Source organism: Sciurus vulgaris (assembly GCF_902686455.1).
Source record: "Sciurus vulgaris genome assembly, chromosome: 18".
Lineage (NCBI taxonomy): Eukaryota > Metazoa > Chordata > Mammalia > Rodentia > Sciuridae > Sciurus > Sciurus vulgaris.
This window is the reverse complement of record NC_136479.1, coordinates 35679700-35695554: the sequence shown is the minus strand read 5'-3', so window position 1 is coordinate 35695554 and position 15855 is coordinate 35679700. Positions and strand designations below refer to the sequence as shown.

Sequence of the window (15855 nt, the reverse complement as noted above, 5' to 3'; positions counted from 1 at the left end):
CACCCGTCTCGCGGCACGTTGGGAACCCCCAGAGTTCGAGGGCCAAACGCGGCGGGGGCGCGGACGACGCCCCGGGGGTGCCCACGAGGCCGCGAGCAGCGGGAGCGCGCCGCCCACATGCCCGGCCGGTTCCCGCCAACCCGCGGCGCGGTGTCACGCGCCCAGTCACACGGTGGTCGGTTCCCGGAGCTCGCGGAGCGACCTGCCCTCCCCGAAGGCGGCGCGGGCCGGGCTCACATCCGGGGCTCCTGGGCGGGACGCCGGGTCTCCCACAGCAACTACGGCCCCCAGAGGTCCGCGCGCCGGCGGGCTCGAGCTCTCTGCGCAGGCGCGCCCAGCGTCCCCCGGGGACGGGGTGGGGCTTGCGTGGTGACGTCGGAGGCGGGGCCTGGGCGGCGCGAAGAGGGGGCGCGAGAATGGAGGCCCAGCCCGGCGGAGGGGGCGCGGGGGAGCGCGCGACCGAGGACCCTGCGCCAGGCCCCAGCAAGGCCTCCGGCGGCGCCGGCCACTATGAGCTGCCGTGGTGAGGGCCCAGGGCGCAGATGATGGGTGCAGCTGGACGTGAGGATGGGCTAGGGGCGGGCCATGTCCCGGGGATCTCTGCGCGGGGCTCGGGCGCGTCCTGGGGACCCTTGGGGAGCAGGAGGCTCGAGTGGCCTCGAAGGGATTGTGGTTTGCAGAAGGCGAGGGGCTAGGGTCTCCGATCCCACCGGGTCTGAGTGGCCGGTCGGTCCCTTGCACAGCCAAGGCTAATGACAGTAAGGGCCAGCCGAGGTGATCACCCACTTTTTTGTTTTTCTAATTGCAGCCCTTTTTAAAATATTGATTGCATGTTTAAAACGACGGTACTTTGCATATTAGGGTCAGTTAAATATATTATTACAATTAGCTTTACCCACTTTCTTTTTACCTTTTAATGCGACCACCAGAAAACTTTACACGTGTGGCTTGCATTATATTGTTCTTGCGAGGCACAATTCTGAATGCTTGAGATACTTTGGTAAACAGCAAATCTGCTGCTGTCTCCGAGTTTACATTTGATAGAGAAGAGCAAAGTGAAAAAAATAGACAAATAAGGGCTGGGGGTGTAGCTCACCCTCACTTGCTGCATCAGGTTCTGAGTTCAGTCCCAAGCACCAATAAATAAATAGACAAGTAGATGCACTGTATATTTGATAAGACAGGTGCTCTGGGGGAGAAATTAATAGCTCTGGTGGTCAGGGAAGACCTCTGAGGCTTCCATAGTTGAACAGGTTGGAACAAGGCTCGTGGCTGTGTGCTGGAGGAGCTTCAGTCAGCGGGAGCAGCCTGGAGACAGAGCAGACTTGCCTCTTCAGAGTCCAGCTCCAGTTCTGCTCTCCATGTTCCCAGCAGCTGATTCTCTCCCTCCTCTGGGATTCCACAGCCCTTGGTTTATGTAAGGAGCCTGGCACTGTAGTGGCATCTGCTAAGCTCTATCTCCCTATTGGTGGCAAAGTCTTTTAGGGCAAGTATCACGTCCTGATCATCTCAGTGCCTTTTCTGCTCTCCTCTTCTTGAGCTAACTCCTCACTCATCGTGTGGTACCTGGTGGAGGTCGAGTATTAAAAATAAGTGTGTAGGAACAAGTGTGCTCTCCTGCTGGCCTTTGAGAACAACTGTGTTTCCAGCTTAGTGGTAGGGTGCTTGCCAAGCATGCATAAGGGCCTGGGTTTGATCCCCAGCACATGTCTGCAGAAACTGGCAGGTGAGGGATGAGAAAGAGTTCCAGGTGCACCCGTGACTATCAGACCTGATGGTGTTGGTGCTGCCTGTGTGGGCCTGTCCCCTCACAGTGTCACATTGCTCCATAGGGTCTGTGCTGGTCCCTCTCCAGCAGCATCGTGTTTCTCTGCCGTGATGGGTGTGGGATAGTGGTGGACGATTCTCATGCACTTAACTTTTCAAACTTTAAATGAAAAACTTGCATCTGTTGACTTTTGTTGGTTTTTTTTTGGTACTGGTGATTGAACCCAGGGATGCTCTACCACTGAGCTACATCTTCAGCCCTTTTCATTTTTGTGACAGGGTCTTGCTCAGTTGTTGAGGTTCTCACTAAATTGCTGAGGCTGGCCTTGAACTTATGATCCTCCTGCCTTAGCCTCCCGAGTTGCTGAGATTACAGGTGTGCGTCACGTTGCCCGTTCCTTTTAATGCTTTCAAGATAACCTTGTCAATATTTTTATGTATTTTCTTCAAAACAGGGTTGAAAAATACAGGCCAGTAAAGCTGAATGAAATCGTTGGGAACGAAGACACTGTGAGCAGGCTAGAGGTGAGTGCCTTTTTAAAAAAAATGATGTCTTTCACAAGCTCAAAGCATTTAGAGGATGACAGTCCATTCAGGAGGGAAAGGCAAACCAGGAATCCAGAAGGGACCAGAAGACGTTCAGTTTAAGGGAGACTAGAAAATGGTGGAAAATGTCAGTGGAGTTTCAGGCTTGATCTTATCCATTTCTAGCAGAAGAGGCAAACTTTTTCTGTAAGGCCAGATAATATCTTAGGAATTGAGTCCTCAGCACACTGAATATAAAACAAAACAAAACAACAATGCTTTAAAAACATAGAAACTCTTCTTAGCTAGGAGACTTACCAAAACCGACTTCGCAAAGGATTTGTCCACATTCACCCCCAACCCTGGCTCTCCTTTGCCAACCCCTTCTTGGAGTGACTGAGTGACAAGGCAGCCACCTTCAGGATGACGTTAGGAAGAACAAGGAGAACCACTGGGCAGTAGAGCAGGCTTTGAATTCCTAGCCTCAGAGAATCTGTCGGTGTCACCTAGAAGCCCAGCCATTTGAGAAATGACAGAGATCATCTCTACAGTAAGTGGGGCTTAGCTACCAAGGTTATTTTGATATATTCATTTTACAAATACAAGCCATGCACAGTGGCGCATGCCTATAATCCCAGCAACTCCGGAGGCCGAGATAGGAAGATTGCAAGATCAAGGACAGCCTCAGCAACTTAGAAAGGCCCTGAGCAACTTAGCAAGAACCTGTCTCAAAAAAATAAAGGACTGGGGACATAGCTCAGTGGTAGAATGCTTGCCCAGCATGCACGAGGCCCTGGGTTCAGTTCCGAGTACCACAGCCACAATAAAAAGAGTTTGGGCTTCAGGCTGGGGGTGAAGCTTAGTGGCGGAGCAGCTGCCTGACATACAGGAGGCCCTGGGTTCTGTTCCCCAGCACTGAAGAAAAAGTTTGCGTTTCAAGTTGAGGACAGGAAGGAATCACCCAGGGTTTCAGTTAGGTAAAATTCGGTATTTGAGTTGGTTGGGTTTTTTTAAAATATTTTTTTTAGTTGTTGATGGACCTTTATTTATTTATTTATATGTGGTGCTGAGAATTGAACCCAGGGCCTCACCCAAGCGCCTCACCACTGAGCCCCAGCTCAGCCCTGCGTTAGCCAGTTTTAACCAGCTTCTTTCCCTCAGGTCTTTGCGCGAGAAGGGAACCTGCCCAATATCATCATCGCAGTGAGTGCTCAGCCCTGGCGCTGCCTGTCGCTGCCTGGCGCTGCCTGGCCCTGCCCACTGAAGTGCTTCTGCGCTCTGTCCTTCCTCCCCAGAGGGGCCCTGGGCCATCTTGGTCCTGTAACTGGGGAGGCCTGTGGGTCGCTTGCCCTGCTTATGTGTGCCATGGGGCGGGGCGCGGTGGGAGTTGAGGGTGGCAGTGGCCCAGGAGCCACCCTGGGGTCCATTGAGTGGCCTGAAGCACTGACTTCACCCCTTGTTCCCAGGGTCCCCCCGGAACTGGCAAAACTACCAGCATCCTGTGTCTGGCCCGAGCCCTGCTGGGCCCAGCGCTGAAGGATGCTGTCCTGGAACTCAACGCCTCCAACGACAGGTGGGCAGGGCTGGTGGGCGGTGGGTTGGTCTTGGCAGTTGGTCTTGGCGCCATGCCGGCTTCCCATCCGTGGAAGAGCGGGAGGTGCTGGCTCCTCGTGTGCCACCAGCAGACTCGCTGTCTTCTTTTCTGTTTTAATGGAAAAATTTAAAACCTCATTTTAAGTTGTAGCATAACATAAAGCTCTCCATCCTCACCACGTGCTCGGTGTGCCCTGCGGCAGGGTCAGGTTGTTCCCATGATGGCACAGTGCTGCAGCACGGCGTCCTGCAGGACCGAAGCCCTGTGCCCACGAAACAACCCCCACAGCCTCTGGCCGCTTTCTGAGTGACCGCCTGGAGGCCTCGGTCAGAGGAGTCGCACAGGGCTTGTCCCTGGCTGGTGGAGTCCCCTCTGCGGTACCCTCCGGGTGCGTGCCCATGGTGGCACAGGGCGGTTCCCGCCCTTGTCTCGGCTGGAGAGCATCCCACGTGCGTCCTTCCAGGCTGCATTCATTGTCTCTGAATGGATGAGAGCTGCTTCCGTCTGTGGTGGCGGCAAGTAGTGGTGACCCTGATGGACAGGCATCTCCTGGCGTCCCTGCTCTTGATTCTGGGGTGAGCTGAACACCCAGAGTGCACTCGCTCCGTCCTGCTTGACTTGTGTCTCAGCTGCGAGCGGCCACCCTGCTCTTCCTGTGGCTGTTTCGGGTCCCTGCCAGCTGTGCTCATTGTCCCCCGTCCTCATTGACACTTGTCTTCTGTGTTTGCTCCTCCCCCGGCGGGCTTCCTGATGGCCATGTGGTGCTGCTTTCCGCCTTGGATGCGGAATGGGGGGCGATTGTGACACGGGCCCCTGCGGGGCTGCCTGCAGCTGCCTTTGGTGTTTTGTAGGGCAGGTTCCAGCCCTTTACAGTGCGGAAGGTCTGTGTGGCCCTGGAGTGGCAGGTACTGTAACTGGCAGCTTACCCGCTGTCCCTGTGGCCTTCCGCGGCCCATTGGGTAATAGCCGGTTCCAGATGCGGGTGCAGTGGTTCTGGTTCCTCACTCCTGCCCCTCACAGGACCCCAGCCACACACGCCTCTTTTTGAGACTCGGTGGCTCACAGTTGTCATACCGAGAGAATGGCCTGTTACTGCAAAGGATTTTCTGCTTTGGATTCTTAAACGGGATGTCACTGTAGCGTCTTCCCGCATTTCTCTAGCATCTGTTTCCTTCCGGTCACCTTTTGAGACACACCCACATCCGCTCTTGGTCACTCAACACACTGAACCATGCACATGTGGTGCGGGAGCCTCTGAGGGTGAAGGGACACTGTTTCAGCAGCTTTGTGCTGCTGTGACCAGACGATGCCACCTGAATCGTAGAGGAGACAAGCCTGGCGCTCGAGGGTTCAGAGGTCCCACTCCGCCGCTCTGGCCCTGGTGGGGCAGCACCCCATGGCAGAAGGGCCCCGTGGAGGAGAAGAGCAGCTCTGGACATGGCACCAGGAAGCAGAGAGCCCCCTCACCAGGGGCAAAATATACACCCCAAAGGCATGCGTCCCCATGACCTCCTCCAGGCACATGTCCCCCATGACCTCCAGCCTGTCACCCCGGTGGATCCCTCGGGCTCAGTGTGCTGGTCAGATCGAGGTGCTTCTTGGCGGTCACTCCACCCAGAACCTTCTAGCACAGTCTCGCCCTGAGCTCCTAGGGGCTGTCCCGGTGGAACCACAGCCAACACTCAGGCCAGTTAGCAGACAGTGCCACGGGCGCAGCAGTGCACGTGCATTGGGAGGAAGGAGGCCTGTCCGTTGGGCAGCAGGATGGATGTCCAGACACTGCGCAGTGAGGTCCTTCCAGTCTGCTGTCTATGTAGCTGGCGATCGATTTGATTTTCTCTTTAGAAGGATGTTGTTCAGCCTTGATCAAGACCTTGGCGACCTGGCCTGCGGGTGTCCCCAGAGGCGGGCGTGACGCTGCAGCTGGGTCTGTGTGCCCTCGGTGGTCACCCAGCAGTCATGAAGACCTCAGCTTTCCTCCTGGCCATTGTGAACAGAAAATGAAAAAGGTTTCTGTGGGCTGCTTCTCGCCGCTCTGGCTTCGTGCTCAGCACACCCTGCCCTCCGCCACAGGCCCAGGGCAGCGGGCTGGCTGGGAGCATGGCAGGCCCGCTGGGAGGCTCGGGCAGAGCGCTGGCCTGGCATGCTGAAGCCAGTTCCATCCAGCACCACAAAAATAAGTGGATGAGGAGTCGGTGTAGAGACAGCGCCACCCCCCACGGAGCGCCAGCCAGGGACAGGCAGCGCCCTGTCCTCCCCCGCGGTGTCCTCCCAGGCAGCCCCGGCCGCCTGTCCTTTAGCATAGCTGGGGATGAGTGACCGTCCCTGCTGGAACAGCCCCTGGCATGACGAGGTGGCCAGCGCTGTAGGCTGCAGGAAGAATAAGAGCCTTGAGACCCCTGGGATCTTGGTGGTCAAAGGGTCCAGGGGACCCCATGGTAGTTGCAGGATAAAATGAGTTTTATTCTATCAGAAAAAGGAAGTGGCACTTTTTCCTTATTCTTCGGAAGACCTCCAAGGAAGAATAAAAGCCTTGAAATATTGGTCCTCATAACTAGTTAGAGTTAACCCAAAAAAGAAATTAAAAAACTAAAATTGGGTCCCGTAGTCCCTGGTGGCATGTGGAAGGTTTCAGAGTTCCTGTGGAGGTGACTGGATTTGCCTCAGGAGGTGACTGTAAAATTCTGGTTTATTGTTTCAGGGGCATTGACGTCGTGAGAAATAAAATCAAAATGTTTGCCCAACAGAAGGTCACCCTCCCCAAAGGCCGGCACAAGATCATCATCCTGGACGAGGCAGACAGGTACGTGCTTGCCTGGAAGGCCTCGGCCTTGACCTGAGTCTCACTGGGCTTCCTTCAATCCGGAGAAAAATCACCTTTGTGCTGGGTTTGCTCACCACACCTTCGGACAGCAGTTGACAGGGGCCTTACCCTCGGCTTTGTAGCTAACTTAGAAACGCTGGTTTGAAAACCGGTGCGGTGGCTCAGGAGACTAAGGCAGGAGGATCGTGAGTTCAGGGCCAACCTCAGGAACTTAGCTGGACCCTAAGCAACTTGGTGAGACCCTGCCTCTAAATAAAATGTAAAAAGGTCTGGGGATGTGACTCTGGTAGAATGTGAACGCCCCAGTTTAATTCCGAGTTCCAAAACAAAAGGAGAGAATTTGTCTGAGACTGTGTTTCAGCATCACCTATAAGAAATTTAAGGGAACACTTGATTCTGGTTCAGCACACCTGACATAAAACAGTGTGCAGCCATTGCCAGTGTAAACGAAAAAAATGCTAACGACATTTTAAAAATATAGCAGTTATTCCTGTTTAAAAAATACCAAGGGGCCTGGGGCTGTAGCTCGGGTAGAGCGCTTGCTGGCAGGTGCAAGGCACTGGGATGGATCCTCAGCACCACATAAAAATGATAAAATAAAGATAGTATGTCCATCTACAACTTAAAAAAAAAATCAATTTAAAACATACATATCATCCATACCAGGCATTATTTTTTCTTTTTTTGCACTTTGCATTTTCACATAGCTGAGTGTCTCATTTGTGGATTCTGTTATATCTTGTATTCTTTATGTTATATCTTGTATCATGTATTCTTTCATGTTATAAGCCATGTTCCATAACATTATGATCTTGTTATGAACATGGGTTTTTTTGTTTATTTTGTTCTTGTTTTTGAGCCAAGGTCTCACTGTGTTGCCCAGACTGGCCTTGAACTCCTGGGCTCGGTGGTCCTCCTGCCTCAACCTCCTGAGTAGCTGATAGCACAGGTGTGCACCACTGTGGCAGCTGTGAATGTAGTTTCTATTTTTTATTTTTTTGCAGTGCCGGGACTGAACCCAGGGCCTCACACCTGCTAGGCAGGCGCTCCGCTGCTGAGCCCCAGCCCAGCCCTTTGCATTTTATTCTGAGACAGTCTCCCTAAGCTGCCCAGGCTGGCCTTGAACTTGGGCCCCTCCTCCTCCAACTTCCTGAATAGCTAGGATTTCAGGCATGAGCCCCCACGCCCGGCTGTAGTTCCCGTAGTCACGTCATATTCTACAGTGTGGGTAGACCCTGACTGTTGCACTGACCGTTGCTTATAGTACCAGTAACAGCTGACATTGTTAACCCTGTGTGCTCTCTTACAATATGCCGGGCGCCTGCTGAACACTTTACACAGTGTCACCTCACTTTATCCCCGACCCTCTGAGGTGGGCAGCATCGGTGTCTCCGTCTTGTAGGTGGTGACCCCAGGCTGACAAGAGCTGCCTGAGGACCCATGTCCAGCCAGTGATGGGCCCCAGGGCCTCTGCTCTGACGCCTGTGTACAGCCTGCCCGTGTGAGGTCCAGGTGGGGTCCCCACATGTTGTCAGAGCAGGTGGCAGTTGACGCTGGGACGCTGGAGTCTTGCTAAGCAGCTGAGGCAGGCGAGTGCTGGCAGCTGAGCCCCGAGAGCACGGCTCACGGGCGTTCACACTAGTGGGTGGCCTGGAGCTCGAGACTCGGGCCCCAATGCCTTCCTCCTGTTCTCCCCCAGCATGACCGACGGAGCCCAGCAGGCCCTGAGGAGGACCATGGAGATCTACTCCAAGACCACGCGCTTCGCTCTGGCCTGCAACGCTTCTGACAAGATCATAGGTGAGCTGAGCTCTGCGTGGCCAGGCCCACGTCTGGCTCCCCGACTGTCTTTAGTTTGCATTTAGCTGGGTGGACTCAAGGCCTGGAGCCTGCTGGGCGAGCGCCCCACCCTGCCCTCGCCCTGGCTCTGAGCAGCTGAAGATGGGCCTGGGGCCACCCGCCACAGCCAGCCTCTGTCGTCTGCACAACCAGCTTCCCTTAATGTTTCTAGAAGTGAGAAATGAAAGTAACATGGCTATCATGTAAGGGTGATGCTTCCAATCAGTCTTTGAATTTGATCATACGTAAGGCTTTGTGGAGACACTGTTCACTTCACTTCCATCTTTGTGGCAGTGCTAGGGACCGAAGGCAGGTCCTCACATGCCAGGTTGTGCTCTCCGACCAAGCCACACCCCAGCCTTTAGCTTCACTTTGTTTATTTTCTTGTGGAGCTGGAGGTGAAACCCGAGGCCTCCAGCATGCTAGCAAGCGCCCTGTCACTGAGCCGCCCCTCCAGCCCCTCAGCCTCTCTCCAGAGAGGAGAGAGCAAGCTCAGTTATGCAGCAAATAGAGGAGCTGGGTCGGGCCCCTGCCCCACCCACGATCGCACACGCTTGTGTGGACGAGCACTGGCCCCACCCCAGACCTTTTCCAGTCATTCTGTTTTGAGCCAGCATCATGCTGGCCTTGAGGTTGAGACGCTCCTGTCCCGGCGTCCTCCGGAGAGCTGGGAGCACAGGCCTTACGCTTCCCTGTCAAAGACCTCACCCGGTCTCCAAATACCTGCGCCTTTTAGGTGCAGACCCCCACCCTGCGGAGGCATGCCTGCTGCTGCAGACAGCTGTGGGTGGAGGGAGCCCCGCCCGGCACCACCCTCGTGGGCGGATCCCAGCCGGCCCCTCCCGTCCTCCAGCTTGGCTCGGCCCTGCTTCCCTCAGCCCAGGCCGGTGGCTTCCCTCTCCTTTCCTTGTTGCGGCGGCCCAGGCTTCCCTCCCACCCGAGCGTTAGCTGGCTGCAGGGTAGTCCTGTGCCCTGCAGCGGCCTGGCACCGTGGTGCTGTCTGCTGCAGCCTCGCTGCAGCTCCTGTGGCTGGTGGGCTGGTCCCCCACGCAGCTCTGTCTCTCCTGCTCTGGGCTGTGTGGGTCCCTCTGCCTTTCCAGCCCAGGGCCTCGGCACCGAGAGCTGGGGCGCAGCTCTTCTAATGTGCTGCCGACACCGAGGCAGGCGGGCCGTTCTGCACCCACAGAGCAGCAGGGTGCGGACCCTCGGTGGGGTGGGGCGGAGAGGAGTGCCCAGGCTTGGGGGTGGGCTGGCCTCACGTGGGGGCCAGCGTGAGGGCTCCGTGAGGTGGGTGTGGCTTGGTGGGGTAAACCAGGAGAGAGGGTGTCGGTGGGCAGGACCCCAGAGAGGGCAGGTGGGCGGGAGGAGGGGGCAGGGTGCCTAGGGCAGGAGGCAGCCCGTGCTGGACAGTGGGCTTGCGGATGGTGCAGTGGGTCAGGGGCTTTGCCGGTGTGGACAGGTGGAGCGTCCTGTGCTGAGCAGAGGCCTTGTGGTGTCCACTGCTGTCCCAACCCACTGAGCCGCAGGCTACCAAGGGGGCCTTACCTCTGGAGTCTATTGGGCTAGCTGGCGCTGGCCTTCGGGGGCTTGTGGCATGTGGACCGTATGTCCTGGAAGCCCGCTGCCCCTCTGGGAGGCTGAGGCTGGCCAAGGTCTTGCTGCCTGGTGGTGGGTATGCACACGTCCCTCCCTGGATTCCTGGTCACTCCTGCACACCTGCCAGGCCGGCAGAGGGAAAGATGCAGCTGTCCCGTAGCCACAGAGCTCCAGGTGGCGCTGGCCCTTGCCGGGGAGGCCTCACCCTCTTCCCGTCTCTGCCAGAGCCCATTCAGTCCCGGTGCGCCGTGCTCCGCTACACCAAGCTCACGGACGCCCAGATCCTGGCGAGGCTCCTGAGCGTCATGGAGAAGGAGGATGTGCGGTACACAGACGACGGCCTGGAAGCCATCATCTTCACCGCCCAGGGGGACATGAGGCAGGTGTGTGGGCACTGAGCAGACCCAGCCGCAGGGGGCTGTGGGCTGGAGGGGGCGGGCAGCGACGCAGGTCACCTGGTGCGCTTCTGTCCCCAACAGGCTCTGAACAACTTGCAGTCCACCTTCTCGGGGTTCGGCTTTATCAACAGTGAGAATGTGTTCAAGGTACCCGACCACATGGGCCCAACTCACCTGCACTGTTTCCCTGGGACTGTGCCTGACAGCAGGGGCAGGTGCTTGGCTGGAGGGAGGGCGCCAGGGCGCACGCCCTGCTCCCCGTGACCTCCCTGTCCGCATGACTTCCCCACCATGGGGGCGGGAGGAGCTTGGGTGTGTCCCTGTGTGGATGGTGAGAAGATGGCCCACTCGGGGAGGTGGCACCTTGCTGGCCATCCCCTGCTCCTCTTCATGTCATTAGTCAAGGCCAGTTGCCACCCCATGGTGGCGATCAGCCCAAATACCTCTTATGCGCAGGGTTCTGGGCACAGGACCCCCAGCTGATCTAAGACGCGGCCTGGGGCAGACTCCCTGGCCCTGGTGCTTTGTTGTGAACTTGCGATCTGGGCGTGGGAAGCTGCTCTGGGCGTGGGAAGCTGCTCTGGGTACTTTGGTGGCAAAAGCTCGTTCCGTTGCTGGGATGTGGTGGAGACGGCGAGCTGAGAGCCGGCGCCCGAGCCTCCTGACGCCTCTCCTGGGCTTGGCCAGGTCTGCGACGAGCCCCACCCGCTGCTGGTGAAGGAGATGCTCCAGCACTGCGTGCACGGCAGCATCGACGAGGCCTACAAGGTGAGCCTCTGCTGTCGGGGCGCAGCCCTCGCTGCCCGGGGCATCGCACGTGCCACAGGCCGGTGCACCTTACAGACCTGCGCCCTGCATCCCGGGGGCCAGTTTCTTGCCCCAAACTACCCTGCATGGTCAGCCCGGGTTGAAAGTGTGTCTTTCAGCCTTAATTACATCTTCCCATTGGAAAATCTGTCGCCCAGAGTCCCTGGCCCAGGGCCTTCCCCAGGACACCGTATTCCCTTGGGCAGGGGGACAGGTGCCCCTCATCCTCCTGGGGAGCATGAAGATGGGCATTCTGGGACACTGCAGTCCCCTGTCAGCCAGGAGGCGTCTAGTCAGTTCAGGGCCTGGTCCTGTGAGCAGATTCCAGGGGGCACAGTTAGGGTCTGGGGGACCAGGTTGTCACCACCTGCCAGCCCCGGTGTGATCCAGGGCCACGGGTCTGACCACAGGATTCCCTTCCTGTCCCCCAGCAGACTCAGCTGGCAGTCGCCTGGGTTTGGGGCAGGGTTTGGTGTGAGCGTAGAGTGCTATTCGGGGGACCAAGGCACAGGGCCTGGTGAGGTCCGGGTGGCAGAGTGGGCCTGAAGGGACCCCTGAGGATTGTGGACGCAGAGCCCCCCACCCCAGGATCAGCCCCATGGTGCAAAGGCAACAGGACTGTGTCCAGGCCCCCGTCTGCAGGGAGAAGACAGGAGGCTGGGGCTCCTGGGGTCGCTGACCTGCACGGGCTTGGTTCTGCCCATCTGCAGAAGCTAGTGTGGCTTCGCAGGCTCAGGGTGGACATTGTGGGGCCTGGGGGTGGACCTGGGGTGCTTTCTCTGCCTGCCTGGCTCCATGATCAGGAGTGTGGTCAGCCTGAGGCACCCAGGTGGCCCTCCAGCAGCCCCGGGGGTCAGGTGATCCTCAGCACCACGGCCTGGCCCGCGGCCTCCCCAGCCTGTGCTGGCCGGCTGGTGTGGGTCTGACCTGGCTCACGTTTTCACCTAGATCCTCGCTCACCTGTGGCATCTGGGCTACTCTCCAGAGGATGTCATCGGCAACATTTTCCGAGTGTGTAAGACTTTCCAGATGGCCGAATACCTGAAGCTGGAGTTCATCAAGGTTGGTCAGGGCACAGAGACGCCGTCTCCTCCAGATGCGTGGCGTTCAGTTTTCTCACTGGTGGCGGGACTGGCCCTGGTGGCCGTGGTGTCCCTGACATAGTGGGAGGGCGGGTGGCCGGCTCTCGAGGCTGAGTGTTGGCCAGTCAGTGACCTGGGCATCCCTGGGCGACTGTCCTCATCATAGGTCTCTTGATTGACTGGCTGATGGATGGCAGTGCCGGCACGTGACCAGGGCCTCGAGCTCGCTTGGCCAGGGCCCTGCCGCTGGCCTACCCCTGCCTCTTGTTCTGAGTCCTGGTGAATGGAATATGGTTTACGCAGAGGACAGCTCAGTCCTGTGGGTAACACGACCACCTTCCCGTTACCCCAGAAACACCCGTGTGCCCCTTGGAAGTCATGCTTTCCACAACACCCAGAGACCACCAGTCTGTTTTCTGTTTTGGAAACTGAAGTTTCCGAACATCATACAGGTGGAGTCTCGCAGCACTTTCCCCACCAGCATTTGCAAACGTGAATGTCTGAGTGCAACAGGCGATTTCATGTCCCATGGTAAATTCCCAGGGTGCTTGTCCAGCGGTAAGTGCGTGTCTCAGTGGTCCAGAGACCGCTAGGCTGGGGGCAGGCAGCTCCCGCGCAGAGCCCGGGAGGTTTTTAAAATTTTATTTGTGTATTTTGGGTACTAGGGATTGCACTCAGGGGCATGCAACTACTGAGCCACGTCCCCAGCCCTATTTTGTGTTTTTATTTAGAGACAGTTGAGTTGCTTAGGGCCTCGCTAAGTTGCTGAAGCTGACTTTGAACTCATGATCCTTCTGCCTCAGCCTCCCAAACAGCAGGGATTACTGCACCCAGCTAGGTTTATTTTATTTTTTATTTTTAATAACTTTATTTATTTATTTTAATGGCTGAGGGTCGAGCCCAGGGCCTCAAGACGTGCCTGGCAGGTGCTCTGCCCCTCAGCCACAGCCCAGCCCGTTGCAGTTTCAGGGGTTCTTTATGTATCCTGGGTGTTGATCCTTCCTCAGATAGTCAGATATATATTCTATAAATCTTCTCGCTTGGCTTCTTTTTCTTCCTTTAATTTTCTTAATGGTATCTTTCAAAGAAATACTTTCATCCCTTTAGGAAATAATTGAACTTGAGCTGAACCTGACCCTGATAGCTCGGCCTCCTTTCCCAGCTGGAGTGAGCTGCTGCTTTGAGCAGTCTGCTAGATCAGATCAACCGAGAGCCCGCGTTCACTAACCAGGTTGGCGGGCTTGTTTTCCAGGAGATTGGATACACTCACATGAAGGTCGCGGAAGGCGTGAACTCCCTTCTGCAGATGGCGGGGCTGCTGGCCAGGCTGTGTCAGAAGACGATGGCCCCGGTGGCCAGTTAGTGCGAGACTCTAGGACCGGTGTCAGCAGGCCCCACCCTCCGATGGGGACATACCCCCAGGATGGCCCTGGGAGACGCCTGGCTGAGCTCACCGGCCCGTGTCGCTCGAGCACATGCAGGAGCGTGTGCAGGCCGGGTCTTGTGGGTGGCGGGAGGGCCTGGCCTGTGCCGAACTGGCCTGTGCTAATAAAGCTTCCCATGTCTGTGCTGCTTCTGACTATGGGGGGCCCGAGCAAGACCAGCCCCCGCCTGTGTGTGCCCCTGCATCCCACAGGCAGAAAAGGGGACTTAGATCATAGCCTGGTCCAGCAACCTCCAAGTTCTAGAAGCCCGAAGGGGCCAGTCAGTCCTGTGGGTGAGGGCAGGTTTGCTGTGATTTCTTGCTGGGTTGAGACGTCTCGGGACGACCGGGATGCGCCCTCAGAAAGGCCGAGGGCTGGGTGTGCCTCGGGGACGGAGCGCCGGCCCACCTGCCTGCAGAGCCGTGGTTCCACCTCGCACCGCTCAGTGACCCAGTGGAGAAGGCAGCAGAGGCGAGAAGAGGGCTTGCAGGGAGCAGGGGCAGCGAGCGGAGGCCATGTGGTCTCTCGCCTCAGGACACCCGGTGGCTCTGTGCCCCAGGGCTGCTCCTGTGTGTTGGAGGCACTTTTTTACATTTATTTTTAATTATGAAAAATTCCAGTTATATATAAACGTAGAGAGCCGGGCGCAGTGGCGCACGCCTATAATCCCAGCAGACTGGTGCCGAGGCAGGAGGGTCGCGAGTCAAAGCCAGCCTCACCAGCCTGGCGAGGCCCTAGGCAGCTCTGAGACCCTGTCGCGGAAAACAAAAAGGGCTGGGGATGTGGCTCCCTGGCACCAAGAAAGGAAAACATGGAGACTGCCGGCGACCCTGGGCGTGTTCAGCTTGGTCCTCTGCTGAGCTGGTTGTGGTTGTTGCCACCCGCCAGGCTTGCTTTGTGTCCTGCCCACGACCCCACCTCCCCCCCGGCGACTTCTGAAGCAAATCCTGGGCATTGTTTATGGCTTGGCTTGGTTTGGTTGGTCCTGGGATTGAACTGAGGGTGCTCAACCAAACCACTGAGCTACACCCAAGCCCTTTTTTTTATTTTGAGAAAGGGTTTCTCTCAGATGCCCAGGCTGGCCTTGAGCTTGGGATCCTCCTGCTTCAGCCTCCCATGTTGGGATTATAGGCAGGCACCACCACTGTGAGCCCCTTCCAAATCCTTTTTACACACCTGGTCTCAGGTTTTATCTGGGACCTCATCCTTGGAAAGTAGGGTAAGTCACCCCCATTTTATAGGTAAGGAGAGGCACCTGGCTTCCTAAAGCAGAGGCTGGCCTCCTGGACATTTTCTGCCATGCTCGTGGCTCCTGCAGGCCCTCCCCCACCTCTGCTCAGGCCTGAGGTCGTGGGGGGGGGGGCTTCTCCCCCAGGACTTCAGGGACAGGTGACTTGCCAACAGTTGGGTTCTAGTAGCTGCTTCTGACTTCCCACCTTGTGGCATTAATTTCTTCTCGGGAAAAGCCGATGTGGCATCTGGGAAGAGGGCCGAGTGCCTGTCCACAGCCCCTCTGGCCTCAGGTTCTTCCTACTGAACCGGAAGCCTGGCCTCCGCCCTCTTGGGTGGTTTCCCTGAGCAGAGCGAGGCAGACACCAGAGACGGGGCTCTTGGGCTGGAGTGGTTTATTGGCGTGTATCGGTGGGAGGACACATTTTGTTTCCCCAAGTGGCATTTGTGGCTCCCGAGAGTTCCCTGGGCCGCTGTTCTGACCACCAGGCTCCCGGTGTGCTGCCCCCTACTGGGCTTGAACGTGGGAGCACTCGACCTCTGGCCGTGTCCTGTACGTCTCCAGGTAGCCTGGCTGAGTGTGGAGGCCAGCCCTGAACTTGGGGTCTTCCTTCCCGCCTCCCGCAGCTCTGGCAGCACAGGGGTGGGCCACTGAACCCCACTGGGCCACACCTTGTCCGCAGCAGGGAGCCTTTCGTTAAAGGGACAGCACAATGGCCCCGGCTTCGATTCTTCCCAAGTGAACAGAAGCCCAAAGCACAGAGAAGCC

General features: G+C 57.2%; 1 protein-coding gene and 1 long non-coding RNA gene across 2 annotated transcripts in view; both read left to right on the top strand.

Moving 5' to 3' along the window:
• LOC306649639 overlaps nt 1-15855 on the top strand; it is a 192544-nt gene that overhangs the window by 145405 nt on the left and 31284 nt on the right. The window lies entirely within an intron of this gene.
• RFC2 (replication factor C subunit 2) lies at nt 363-13997 on the top strand. Its single transcript, XM_079120742.1, has 11 exons — nt 363-523; nt 2223-2292; nt 3454-3495; nt 3759-3865; nt 6588-6689; nt 8410-8510; nt 10371-10528; nt 10625-10690; nt 11231-11311; nt 12299-12412; nt 13685-13997. The coding sequence occupies exons 1-11, from the start codon at nt 417-419 to the stop codon at nt 13793-13795; spliced, it is 1059 nt and encodes a 352-aa protein (XP_078976868.1). The 5' UTR covers nt 363-416; the 3' UTR covers nt 13796-13997.

Excerpts from the sequence above, each read along its gene's own strand:
- RFC2 (XM_079120742.1), top strand. The coding sequence starts at position 417 with ATGGAGGCCCAGCCCGGCGGAGGGGGCGCGGGGGAGCGCGCGACCGAG. Across the intron at positions 3,496-3,758 it reads TGCCCAATATCATCATCGCA|GGTCCCCCCGGAACTGGCAA; the intron begins GTGAGTGCTCAG and ends CCTTGTTCCCAG. Across the intron at positions 11,312-12,298 it reads GCATCGACGAGGCCTACAAG|ATCCTCGCTCACCTGTGGCA; the intron begins GTGAGCCTCTGC and ends GTTTTCACCTAG.